Source organism: Bos indicus x Bos taurus, chromosome 4 (assembly GCF_003369695.1).
Source record: "Bos indicus x Bos taurus breed Angus x Brahman F1 hybrid chromosome 4, Bos_hybrid_MaternalHap_v2.0, whole genome shotgun sequence".
In the NCBI taxonomy this organism is placed as follows: Eukaryota; Metazoa; Chordata; class Mammalia; order Artiodactyla; family Bovidae; genus Bos; species Bos indicus x Bos taurus.
This window is the reverse complement of record NC_040079.1, coordinates 109,039,476-109,053,278: the sequence shown is the minus strand read 5'-3', so window position 1 is coordinate 109,053,278 and position 13,803 is coordinate 109,039,476. Positions and strand designations below refer to the sequence as shown.

The 13,803-nt window shown below is 37.5% G+C and overlaps 1 protein-coding gene across 2 annotated transcripts in view; it reads left to right on the top strand.

Moving 5' to 3' along the window:
- The window catches only part of VPS50 (VPS50, EARP/GARPII complex subunit), a 132,073-nt gene that overhangs the window by 109,453 nt on the left and 8,817 nt on the right, over positions 1-13,803 (top strand). For both annotated transcript variants that reach the window (XM_027540160.1, XM_027540161.1), the window contains 5 exons: positions 737-858; positions 3,802-3,882; positions 9,504-9,652; positions 10,906-11,002; positions 12,431-12,589. In XM_027540160.1, the coding sequence (XP_027395961.1) occupies positions 737-858; positions 3,802-3,882; positions 9,504-9,652; positions 10,906-11,002; positions 12,431-12,589 (608 nt within the window). The remainder of the gene's footprint in view (positions 1-736; positions 859-3,801; positions 3,883-9,503; positions 9,653-10,905; positions 11,003-12,430; positions 12,590-13,803) is intronic.

Here is a 13,803-nt window from a genome sequence, read left to right as displayed (position 1 = left end):
AATTTGAGGTTTTAAATGTTTTTATGTAACTGTATCATACGTGTAGAGGAAAAAGAAAGGAACACTGGCATCTCCCAAAGGAAGGAATGAGGAGGACGTGTTATTGACACTTTGAGACTGTTGAGCTCTGATGTGGTGATAAAGAAATGTTCTTGGCCTCCGATGGCAGATTTCACAGGGCTAGGATCCGGGGGAACGGGGAGTGTCTTCCACATTTTCTTCTTGTTTGTTTGTTTTTTACTTTTGCTACATGTGTATAATATGCTTATGAAAAGAACCCCACTTTTTCTCAGAATACATTGTCTTTTGTCTTATTACACCTAAACATTTTTGAAGAAATTGTTTTAAATGGAATCTCCAAGAGATGAGGAGCTATGTTGGCTTTGTATACAGAGTCATTGTAGAAGAGTTCAGGAGTTCCATAAATGTAAGGCAAACAGTAAAATATAATGACATGAGAAGTTTATATAGGTATTTTTTTTTTCCTTTTTTAATCAGTGCCATCCTGTAGTACTTTCCAAGATGGTATAACTCTTCTATATCAGCACTGTCCAGTATAGTAGTCATTAACTACAAATAAATGAGCTACAAATAAATGTTGAGTACTTGAGGCATGGCTGATATGACTAAGGAATGTAATATTTCATTAAAAGTATTTTGGTAAAGTATTTTTATGGTTTCTTAATTGGAGACTAACAGATTTTAATTTTGTGCTATTATTTTTTTTTCTTTTCAGGTAAATATATGCAGATGATGAACATTCTTAAGCCAATTGCTTTCGATGTTATCCATTTCATGTCTCAGCTCTTTGATTATTACTTGTATGCAATATATACCTTTTTTGGTCGGAATGATTCAGTAAGTCAGTCTTTTGGGGGAGGAGTCTGTTTCTTTTAAAATTTGTTTTTGTAAATGTAAAGTTCATTCTCTCTGTATAAAATACACAAATAACATTATTTTGAAAATTATCCATCCAAAATGCAACAGAATTATTGATACCAGCCTTTTGTGTGCCCAGTTGCCTTGTTTAAAATATATTAGTTTTAAGCTTTGATATAATGGACATATTGTATGTTATTCACATTTTTGGCAGAAAAAGTGCAGCATCTCTGTCTAACTTTGATGTATTTTGGCAGTGAAAATGTGCAGGTTGCTTTGTTTAAATCTGTCTTGGTGTATATTTATTACAATAAATGAAACATTTTAAGTACTGGCTAACAACCATAGCAGGCACTGTACCTTCAGAAGATAATGGCAAATATTTTTAAAAATAATATGAAAATCTTTGAACTGAACCATCTGCCTGCCATAGAATTAATATTTCTTGTACCTCCTTTATGTGCTTACAAAGATCTTGTTGAGTTTTATCTTTTTCTACTCCTAAGGAGAACAGCACAGTATTAAGCAGGTAACTGATCTGATATTTGGAAATTACTAGGTTTTTGACAGATTTTTTTTTTTTTTATAAAAGCATAGCATTGGATTTTATGAACATATCCTAATACTAATTTTTCACATACAATATTTTATACCTTTTCAAAAACTTGTGAGTTTTAATGGATGACTATATTCATCATACAAAATACTCATATTTTCACCATGATCACAAGTATATCAAAGACATGATCTTTTAATATAGGATCTGAATTTGCTGTGTTCTTAACTCTGCAAAATTAGAATACTAACATAATCAGAGACTTAAGTTGCTGCAGAATTCATGTCACTATAAAATAGGTACTAATTCATTACACAATGCTCAATAAATATTAAAGAAGAAAGCCCTTCTGGAGTTTTAGCTAATTGTTAGCATCTTTTAGTCTTCTAAATCAGTTTTACTGTATCTTCTTAGACTGTGCCTCTAGAGCAGTGCTGGCCAGGAGAAGTTTTGCAATAATGGAAATGTTCTATATTTGTACTGCCCAATATGGTAACCACAAGCCACAGTGTCTTTTGAGCACTTAAATGTGACTGGTATGATTGGGGACTGATTTTTCATTGTACTTGATTTTAGCTGGTTTATATTTAAATTAGTCACATGTGACTTGTGACTATCATATTGGTTAAAATAGTTCTGTTCCGGCTTGAACATTTGTCAGGATAGACCATATTTCTGGGCCATGAAACATGTTCTAATGAGTTTAAAAACCATAGAAATCATATAGGATATATTTTCTGATGTCAGTATAATTAAATTAGAAAGAAATAACAAAATGGGAAAACTGAAATATTTCAAAATTAACACACATCTAAATAAAGATTGGGTTAAATAAGAAACCACTAGAGAAATTAGAAACTATTTCAAAGTGAATGATAATGGAAACACAACATACCAAAATTCGTGGAGTGGAGTTAAATCAGTGCTTAAAGGGAAGTATCTGATATTCGGCTCTACCTCTTCTTTTCCAGTCTGTTTGCCTTGTATTTTTTATTCTGTAGGCCTCATACATATATATATATATATATATATATATATATATCTGTATGCTGGAGAAAAATTACAAAAGTTTGACCTCCAGCACAACGTGAAATAAAAGTGGTGCGAGCTGACGTCCTGTTCCCTCCTCCCTCATCTCTCCAGGATAGAAAGTGTTGAGCCTTTCACCATTGATTATGATGCCAGCTATTTTATAGAGTCCTATGATCAATGTTGACAAAATTCTCTTCTGTTACTGGTTTTCTGGATTGTGATTATGAAAGGATAAATTCAGTCATGAAAGGATAAATTCGTGTTATCATGAAAGGATAAAGTTTCTGAATCTAAGCAATCATAACTTTCTTCCCTAAAGAAATATATTAATATGATGAATTATGTTGGTTAATTTCAAAGTCGTATTTTAGGCTATTAAACCAGTCTTATATTCCCAAGACAAACACCACTTGGTCATGAAGGAATTTGGTAATATTTTCTTGTTGTTGTTGTTTGTTAAGTTGTGTCCAGCTCTTTGCAATTTCATGAGCTGTAGCATGCCAGGCTTCCCTGTCCTTCACTGTGTTCTGGAATTTGCTCAGACTCATGTCCATTGAGTTGCTGATGCCATCCATTCATCTCATCCTCTGTCATCCCCTTCTCTTTCCTCAATATTTTCTTAAGAATTAAAAAAAAAAAAATTCTGCCCATCAAGTTTATGAGTCTGTAGTTAGGTTTTCTGTGATATCTTTGGCTTAGAAATCAGTGTAATATTAGTCTCATAAAACAATTGGGAAACATTCTTTTTTATATTTTCTGAGAGTCTATGTAGGGCTAGTACTTTTTGAAGGTTTTTATTAAATTTAACAATTACTGCTTAATATTCTGTTTCTTCTAAGGTCAATTTTTATGAGTTTGTCAAGGAATTTGTCCATTTTATCTGGTTTGGTAAATTTATTGGCATAAAATTATTCATAAAATTCTCTTATTATCCTTTTAATGTTGAAGAATCTGTAGTGTTATCCATTCTCTCATTCTTGATACTGAAAATACGTGTCATCTCTGTTTTGTTTTTTCTGTGTCAGTGTGACCTTTCCCATCCTTGGGTTCTTTAAGTATATGAAAATCGTTAGGCTTTGTAGTTGAAAGTAGTAATCTGTGGGAAAGAAATTGTGGTGAATTCTCTCCTGATAAATTCATTAGATTGATTGATGTTAGTGTGACACATGTGTCAATAGCTCTCTTGTTCCCTTGAGGGTGAAGATTTGACTTCTTTCCCTGATATTTTGGTAATTTGGTGTTTGGAAACCCTCTGAACGCTAAGAATTTGAAGTTAAAACATTTGCAGGGTTCTCCCCAAAGTGATTTAATGTGCTTTTCGTTGTCTTTTTCAGTTGGAATCAACAGGACTAGGTCTTAGTAGTAGTAGACTAAGAACAACTCTAAACAGGATACAAGAAAGCCTCATTGATCTGGTAAGTAATCAATTGGAATCCATTCTTTTGGGTTATTTAAGATAGAAATTGGCCATCTAATCAGCTACATGTAAATGTATTTCTATACATATGTTAATTCCTAGTCCACTAATTGTTCCTAGTCCACTAATTGCCTGTAGGAAGTGAGATGGAGGTTTCTTATAGCCAGATGGAGAGAGAAAGCTAGTATACCCCAAAGAATATGATACTGGTTCTGTGTGCAGTGCAAGTTCAAAGAGAAGAAAGGTTTATCTTCAGAATTAATGTCTGAGAATGTCTAGAGGAGGATGCTCGACTTTGAAGAGCAGGCATGGGGTCAGTGAGGAAAAGGAGAAGGAATGGTATTCACATTAAGGTTCCGAGGCTGAGCAAGGGCCTGGTGGTGGGAGCAAGCCCAGCCCAAACTGACAGGTTTTTGTGATGGGGCATCTGTTTATGACAGAGAGTTGTGTTGCAAAGATTGTTTAAGGACCACTTTGTAAATGTCTTTAACATTTGAGACGTTTGGGTTTAATTGGCTATATAGTAGGGAGTCTTGATTCTTAACTGTCATGTGATGAAATGCATGTTTTAAAATGCTGTGTTAGCAAAACTGGGACTGATGCTCTATAGTATTTAAGCCAATACAAGCATTTAACATAAGAAAAAAATTTTTTTCTTATGCTTGGTCACTGTAGCCAGAGACGTGTGTTCTTCAGTGCTTTTCTCTGCATCCATGGATTTTCATCTTTATTCCTTCACTTGCCCAAATAAGCAATCACTTTTGCATAACCTCTATATTATGAGCATACTTCTTATTGAAGTTTTTGTAATCATTCTTTTAAGCAGTACTTATTTGGAATAATTATTATATATCATGCATTACTATAATAGTGGAAAGGTCATCAGTACACAGAGGTAATTCTCATCTTCTTGAAACTTGCATTTTACTGGGGCAGTGAGACAGATAAATATGTAAGAGTGGCAGGTCCTGATAAGTGCCAAGAAGAAAATGAAGCAGGGTGATGGGACAGTGCTCTTCAGACAGAGATATGAATAAAGTGAGAGAGCCGTGTGTGGATATTTCGTGTGAGCACTGTTTATGCAGAGGAAATAACCTGTATCTGTCTCATCCACTCCCCTTTACATTCGGAGATCTTTTTGCCCAGCACTTATTTTTAAAATACACATTCATATTCATAGCACTTACTTTTGTACACAGCATCTCTTCAATATATGTATATAAAGTAAATGAATAAACTTGAATCCTTGAGTTTGGTGTCACCTGGATTAACCTGGCTTGTTATCTTGGTCTTGTTGTCCACTTAATCCTGGTCTTCATTTGCAGAGTCAAAGCTTGTTTGACACAGTCATCAATTTCTTTTTTTTTGGTTTTGTGTAAAATCCGTCGTTGACTTTCAGCCCCATTGGCATTTATCCGTTTCGATTTTGCTTCTCCTTGTTTGACACTGAGTATAACCTTGACCTGAAGATCTTGTTTTCCAAATCTTAGCCTACAGCTGAATTATTTCGTGTCTCTGGCTGAATGCCTGATGATAGATGGGCCAAGATATACCACTAGAGTCATTCATGCTGGTGGTTCTCTGGTAGCTCTGCTAGTTACTAGCTTATGATTGTCAAGCCACAGTTCCAGACCTGACCCTTGAGGTGTGGATTTAATGCTGTCGTACAGCGTGTAATGAAATAGCCTGGTCCAGTAAACAGTGGCCAGACTAGCTGTTCTTTAAGACAAGCGGTCACCCATCTACTGGTAACAGTGTATCTGTAGCACCTGTCAGACCAGTTCTTGATGCACTGGAGACGTTTTTTCCTAAATTGGTGTAATAGTCAATTTTATGAATGCATTTTTTTGTTAAACCAGAGACAAACCCCTCCCTAATAAATAGAGTTTTCCTTTGGTACCTTGTCTTTTAAAGATATTTATTTGTTTGTTTTTGGCTGCACTCTGGGTCTTTATTGCTGTGCATGGGCTTCTCTGCTTGCGGCCCAGCGGGGCTGCTCTTCGCTGTGGTGTGCGGGCTTCTCATTGCGGTGGCTTCTCATCGCAGAGCACAGGCTCTAGGCTCACGGGCTTCCGTAGTTGTGGAATGTGGAATCTTCCCAGACCAGGGATCAAACCCGTGTCCCCTGCATTGGCAGGCGGATTCTCAACCACTGGGGAGGTCCCTAAACATAACTTTTTTTAAGACCTTATTCTTCCCATCTCTTAAATCAAAGACTGCACCTTGGACCAGAAGCTTGTGCAGGCTGGCGTTCCCCTTCACTGACTTTGACAGAGTCTCTCCAGAGTCCTGACTCCTCTGATGGATAAGACTCTATAGCAGTACACCAGAAGTTTTTCTGAAAATTTCCATTAGTTTCCAATGATTTACATGTTAAATTGTTATTCATACTGACAAGCATTGTTTTATTATTTTAAAAAATATATTTGTCGTTTACTAGACCTTGATCTCAGGTTTCCATAAGCTGGTATATAAATCATCTTCATTAATTTGTATCTACAATGGCAGAGAACATTAATTGGTTTCTTGCTATTCGATATATTTGTCTATTAAAACAAATTATAGCCTAATCAATCTGAAACCACTGAATGGAAATAGTATTTTTTCCTCATATTTCTCCTGTGTGTTCCTTAAAACTTTAATAAGCACTTTTTGGGTAATTTTCTCCATATATATATTTTTAAGTTTTGCTTGTCTTCAAGCTGTAAAAGGCAGAATCACATCATCATGTTCTTTAAAATGCCACCTGAAACTGCTTATCATGTAAATTCACTGTAAACTAAGAAAATTTGTTAGACACATCAAATAAAAGTCTAAAAAAAGATGGTGTAATAGTGAACAAGTAGGAAAAAGGGCTGGTGTAGGTGTTGGTGGTATCAGAAATGTGAATTTTTAGTTATCTACCTGGTGATGCTCAATTGTTTGCTTTAAGACCTTTGGCCAACTTTGGATCTTTGATGAGAGAAGTATTCTAAATTGATCCAGAAAAGTCCATAAATATGAATTTTCTTTGCGTTAGTACATTAGTGGCAGAAAAAGCTATAAATGTAACTTTCACTGTGAGAATAAAGATGACGGTTTCATTTCTTAAAGTCTTCAAAAGGCTGTATGTCCTTTCCTTACTCTCCTGGTATGAGCTGAAACATGGGTCCTGTTTAGAAGCTTTTCCGTTTAAGTGCGCAGTACGCACATACCATTTGCCTACGTCATGTTGACATTTTGGTGACTTTCTTGCTCTTCTTGAGCATATTTCCCTAGATGGGTCTGTTTTGAAGGTAGACCCATCAAGATTTGTTGATGGATTACAAGAGGAGTGTGACGCTGAGAGGAGTCAAGGATGGTAGCTGACTTCGGGAGCCTGTGCCATTAGTGGGTGGCTAAGTCTCAAGGAGCTGCATGTTTTAGGAGGACATCGGGAGTTCAGTTTCAGATACGTTAAATCCGCTAAAGATGAGAGACCAGTCAGGGCTTAAATTTTGAGCTGTTGGCATGTGGATGGCATTTAACTCTGTGAGACTGGATGAAATTGTGTAGGGAGTAGAATGTCAGTAAGAGAAGTGTCAGGAATAAAAACTGGAGCACTGCTGGGTTCAAAGGTCAGGAGGAATATTCAGAGATGGATATTCAGAGTTGACTCTTGGACTTGGCCCTAAGCCAGTGGGTACTTGGCTAACTCCTTCTTCGTGCAGTGAAGCAGACAAACGCCTAGTGGGAATGAATGGGCTTGAAAGAGAATAATAGAGTAAGAGAAGGTTCTTAGCATCCTCTCCGTCAGTGAAACTGAGGAGGGTCTGCTCATGCCAAGAGGCATGCCACGAACTTAAGGTACAGAGAGGGCGAAATTGGTCCCTGCCTCGGGAACTCAACGCTGTAAGGGAGAACAGCCACTGACAGACTGTGCTGTACACCACCTACGGGCATGCATGTAGATGATGGTAACACAAGTACATTTCTTGGGAGAGTGAGAAATTTACAGGAAGGAGGTGAATATGAGTTCACACTTAAAAAGTGAAGTAAGAGCTAGGAAGACAAGGAGAAAAGAGCTCTAAGACAAGAGCGTCAGTAAGGCAGGTGTAACAAGCAGTCCAGTGTGACCAGATCTTAGGGGTGCAGAGATCATCTGGAAACGAGACTGGCAAGGTGGTAAAGGAGTGATGTCGTGGCAACAAAGTTTAGGCTTTTTCTCCATGAGGAAGGGATTGTCAGTTGAGATTTTTAAGTTACAGACTGGTGTGATCACATGCCCATTTTAGAAAAATCACCTAGGTATTATTGAAAAGTAAACCAGTGTGGAGAGTGGAGTAGAAACGGGAGAAGCTAGAGGGACTACTAGGGGACTTTTAGAATGGGTCCGGTCAGGAATGTTGTGGGGCCCTGGTCCTGATGAAGTAATGACATGAGGAAGAAACAGGCAAGAGAGTTTCTGTCTGTTTAGGCATGATGGAGGTGAGAAGGAAGCGGGGTCAAGAGTGATTCTAAGGCTTTTTACTTGGACACTCAGGTAGGTGGTGATTAAATAGCCACCAGAATTAAATTATTAAATATAATAGCCTAGGCAACCAGTTGGTATGAAACAGTATGAAATTTTGTCATTTTTTGGTTTTTTTGACAGTAGTGGGGTGATTTTTGTTCCTTTTTAGTAGAAGGAAATAAATAATGGAGCCATGACACTGATTAACTTGCATGGTTCCCTTATCCTGATTGTCCTGAGAGAAAACACAGTTGTTCACAAAATAACTTTTAAATGCTAATTGAGTAATTATAGATTGAAGAGTGACAGTACCTTTACTGGAAGACAGGCTATAAAAAAAAAACTAAAGAATAAAACCATTTTCTAACTTGAAAGGTTTTATAATGTATTATTTCCATTTTGCTAAATTTACAAACCTGTTACGCTCCCAGAGTAACATCAGCATTTGATGTCTCCTTTTTTCCATAAGGCAAATGTTAAGAGATTTGTGATTATAAAATTGATTTAAAAAGTAATCTAGATTTACATTTTGTACACTTCTAGCTTTGTTTATATTCAATTTTTGTGCTGTAATTTTCTTCAAGGATCTTTTAAGGCTCAGCCCACTTGTCTCTTTGGACATCCGTTTCTTTTATTTCCATCTGCCATCTTCCTGCAGATCAGTAGTCTATGTGTAGACATATATAATACAGTTGATTCTATTTCAATTCAGAACTACATTTTAGTCCTACCGTCTTGGGAATACACCAAGGTTACCTTGGTTAAAACTTCGATGTGAAAGGGTTGATCACACCACAGTTTTTTTGGATTTTAACAGCTTGATCCTGGTGGGGCAGTCTCTTTTCCAACATTTATAAGTTCTTAAAAGACTTCTCACTATTGTCTCTATGAAATATTTGTCCCTTCATAAGGATTTCTTGTTTGACCACGATTAGAAAAATAGTATATGGAGCTGGGTCATTTTCCTTTAGTATAAAAAGGAAAGTTCTAGTAGTTAGGAACTATAAAGGAGGGGGGAAGAACTGAAATCAAGTGTAATTAACATATGCCTGAGAGCATTTTAATTGTAGTCCCAGGTTTGTAACGTCGTGTGGTCTGTTGCTGTTAGAGTTGCTGTTCCAGGCTGTGTGCGTGTGCTGTCTTTTCAGGAGGTTTCGGCTGATTCGGCTGCCACGCTCACAGCAGCAGAAGAGAGGAAGGAGAAGGTGCCGAGCCCTCATCTGAGTCACCTAGTGGTTTTGACCTCTGGGGACACACTGTATGGGTTGGCGGAAAGAGTGGTCGCCACAGAATCCTTGTAAGTTATTAAAAACAGTTGCTTTGCCATTAAATATTCAAGAAAGATGATAAAAGTAAGCATCGTAGTCTATATTACTTAAAATACTCAGTATTTCTGAGAAACATGTCCTAAGATAGAGTGCCAGTTGATTTTTAAAATGGCATGGTTGATTTTTAGGTGTATAAATGGAAGACGGGAAATCTTGTAAGGTTTGTTCTTTGGCAGTATGATCCTTGCTTTAAGTGAGACTTCAGAGAAACAAGTTAGAGTATGCTGCTGCTGTCGTTTAGTCGCTAAGTCGTGTCCGGACTCTTTGTGACCGCATGGACTGTAGCCCACCAGGCTCCTCTGGCCAGGGGACTCTCCAGGCAAGAATGCTGGAGTGGATTGCCATTTCCTTCTCCAGGGGATCTTCCTAACCCAGTGATCGAACCTGTGTCTCATGCTTTGGCAGGTGGATTCTTTGTGCTGAGCCACCAGGGAAGCTCGTGTTATAGTATAGTTCTTTATATTTTTCCATTGAATTATGACTCTAGAGAAACTGTAGCTACACTCAGTTTAGTATTAAATGTAGTCGATCCTTGACCTTGTAAATCACCAAGTTCTTTAGTAAAATTAAAGCGTATAACTTCTTCTGTAACATGTGGGCATGACTGAGCAACTGATCACACAGTCAGACAGAATACTGAGTTTCTGTGTATGTAACAAAAGGTAAGGAAAAGCAGAATGACTGCCAGTAGTCTTCCGGCTGAGTGACTTCCATTCATGCACATCAGCCTCCTGCCCTGAAGTTCATGTGTATACTTCAGCCAAGTTCCAATTTATTTCATGTTATGAATGTTTGGGTTATTTTTGAAAAGCACCAGGCATTAAATCTGTGAATTCATGGGTCTGTTGTGTGTAATTTACATGGGACCTTTGAAAGAAATCCTTTCAAAAAGTACCATTGTATTCTTTTTTTCTGTCTTTTCCATTGTGAGTGCGCTTATCTTACATGCAAAGCAGCATAACTGTATACCTTGTAGTAACCAGCTTAGCTCCCTTGAAGTCACGCTTCTTTCACATCAGCTCACGTTCAGAGATAACTCAGCATTAATTTTTGTGTGAATTGTAAATGAGTGTGTCAAGTGGCCATGCATGGTCGTTCTTTAAAATGGAAAATAATTTTGTTAAACTTTTGGTCAGAGATCTTAAAGATTAGTTACACAGAAATATTGACACGCTCTAAATCCTATGTTTTGTTTACATGGTGTGTTATTCATTCCCTTTAGGGTATTCTTGGCTGAACAGTTTGAGTTCCTTCAGCCTCATCTGGATGCTGTGATGCCTGCAGTCAAAAAACCCTTTCTTCAGCAGTTTTATTCTCAGGTCAGACATGTCTGGTATATCCTTTCAACTGTGAGCAAGATAAGACTGTCACATGTTGTTTATTTTATTTTTTTATTTTTTGCTAACGATCAGTGTCTCAACTTCAGGAAAGCTGGATTAGAGTATTTGTTTATTCATTCATGAATTCCTGTATTAACTAGATACTTACTGAACTCCTCATATAACTTTTAGTCTCGTGAGAGAGCCAGTTAAAACTGTATTACACACTAACATATGGAAAATAGATAGCCAGTGGGAATTTGCTATATGACTCAGGGAACTCAAACCAGGGCTCTGTGACCCCCCCTAGATGGATGGAGGTGGGAGGTGGGAGGGAGAATCAATAGGGAGGGGACATATGTATACCTGTGGCTGATATTTGCAGATGTATGGCAGAAACCAACACAATATTATAATTATCCTTCAATTAAAAATAAAGGGAAAAAACCTATTACAATAAACTATATAGTTCTGGTAAAGAAACAGTGGCTGGGTATTTAACCTTGACTAGAGTTGGGGCGGGTATAATTGGCAGAGAAGTGCTGTCTTGAGGAAGTGATGTTTAAACTGGACCGAAGAGAAAGAATCAGGAGTATATATATATTTTTTAATCTGTGTTTTTGATATACTTTCATTGTAGGTTTATATAATTTAATCTTTATTTTTAAAAATTTTACAATTCTTTTTTTTTTATATTGGAGGATAATTGCTTTACAATGTTGCATTGGTTTCTGCCATACCACAACACAAATCACCCATAAGGGGTATATTTCGACTGAGGCAGTGGCCTATATGAAGACCCGCAGGTGAGAGGGAGGCATGGTGGAGCTGAGGCAGATTCAGATTCTTAGACAAGGGAAAAGGGATGGTGATGAGAAAGATGGCTGGAGTGAGTAAGCTGAAGTTACGTGACATCCAGCGCTCCCAGCTGGGAGTTGGACTTTGTTCCAAGGGTACTGAGAAGCTGTGGGAGTATTTGAAAGAGGAGATGAGTAGCACAGTGAGGTGTGTGTTTTGGAAAGAGAGCTTTGGGAGTGGTGTGAGGAATGGACTTTAGATGGCAAACCTAGAGACAGGAGACCAGCTTGAAGAGTTTTGGACTACTTCAGGTGAGAGATGATCGGATCTTGAGTTGCAGTGTGGGAATGGGAATGGAAATGGAGAAAAGCAAAAGAATTTGAAAAATATTTGCCATGAAAATCTGTAGTTTTACCGTTGTATTTTCAGTGGACTGAAGCATATTGAATGTCTCAAAATTATATTTTGAGTAAGATCTTTGCCCACAAGTTAAAAGTATTTTCATAATTTATATCTCCAAATGTAGTGTTTTATTTTCAGATACGATGTGTACTAGAAATGGGGGCAAAATAGTTTTTATAAATTTGATACTTTGAGAAAAAGTTTGGTTTTCTGTGAAATTTATTTCAGACGGTCTCAACGGCCAGTGAACTACGCAAACCAATTTACTGGATTGTAGCTGGTAAAGCCATTGATTATGAACAGATGCTGCTGCTGATGGCTAATGTGAAATGGGATGTAAAAGAAATTATGTCACAGCACAACATATATGTAGATACGCTGTTAAAGGCAAGTATTCTGGGAAACACCTTTGTTAAAGATGCTTATAGTATGGAACTATTCCTGTAATTGCAGTCACTCTGAAGTCATGAGATTATGGTTTTTACCATATTCGAGCATTCTTGTGATGCTAAAGCTCCTGAGTTGGATTTGGATTTCCTTCCAAATTTTGTGTTCTTTTAGACCCAAGAATACTTCGTAGATTTTGTCTTTGCTCACAAGTTTCCCATTTTGAGTTAGAGTTTGATATGTGTCTTGGCTGCCTTTCATGTTACATGATCTCAATAGCCATGGCTGGAGTGACAAGAAGACCTTTCTATAGTTGTATTTATATTCATTGGCGAGAGGTTATACTCCTGGCTATTCTAGTTGGTTTTCCCCAGAAATCACATTAATTTTGCTATGTGTCATGCCAACACTGTTGTGTTTAATGACTTAAAGTTATAAGTTTTCTGAAAAGAAGTGTAGTTTTGTTTTTTCATTTATGTATCAACAGATATTTATAAATCATCTGACATGTGTCGAACACTGATCTAGCTGCTAGCAATATAGTTAGTTGTGAATTAAGGAGCTTAATGTGCCATCAGGGTATTTATATGCTAGAGCAGGGACAACAGTAAAGAGATACATAATGTGTCAGGTGGTGACTAGTCTTGTGAAAGAATAACCAGCAGAAGAGGGATAGAGAGTGGCAGAGTGTGGGTTGGGGGAGGAATACCATATATTTCCTTGTGGTCAAAGAAGGACTCACAGTGGTAATGAGAGGCCTGAAGAAAGTGAGACAGTGAACCATGAGCATGTCTGAGGTGAGGAAAGAGCAACTGAGAAAATGAAAACAGCTTTCAGAAAAGTGTTGCTTTTCATATTTGTCAGTGAAAAGAAAAGTTGGCCCTTCCTGGCTCCCTATTTATATCATTTACACAAACATTCTTACCTGCTTCATCCAAGATGTAAATAATAGCCTAGAATATTTGAGAAGCAGTCAACAAACCCAGAGATCAAAGCAGAGATAGCAGCCGGATTCATCTGGGGTGCCAACTCCCAGTGCGTCTAGGACCGTTCTGGAGGGCTGGGTTGAGGACTTTGAGACTGTCCTCAGAGTCAAGGAACTAAGGGAGCCAAGATCAGTTAAAAGTGTCCAGGTGTTAGCACGAGATCTGCACATGCTTGATAGTTGCCACCCTGGAAGGACTTTGATTTCTCGAGCACCCGGGAGACTTCAG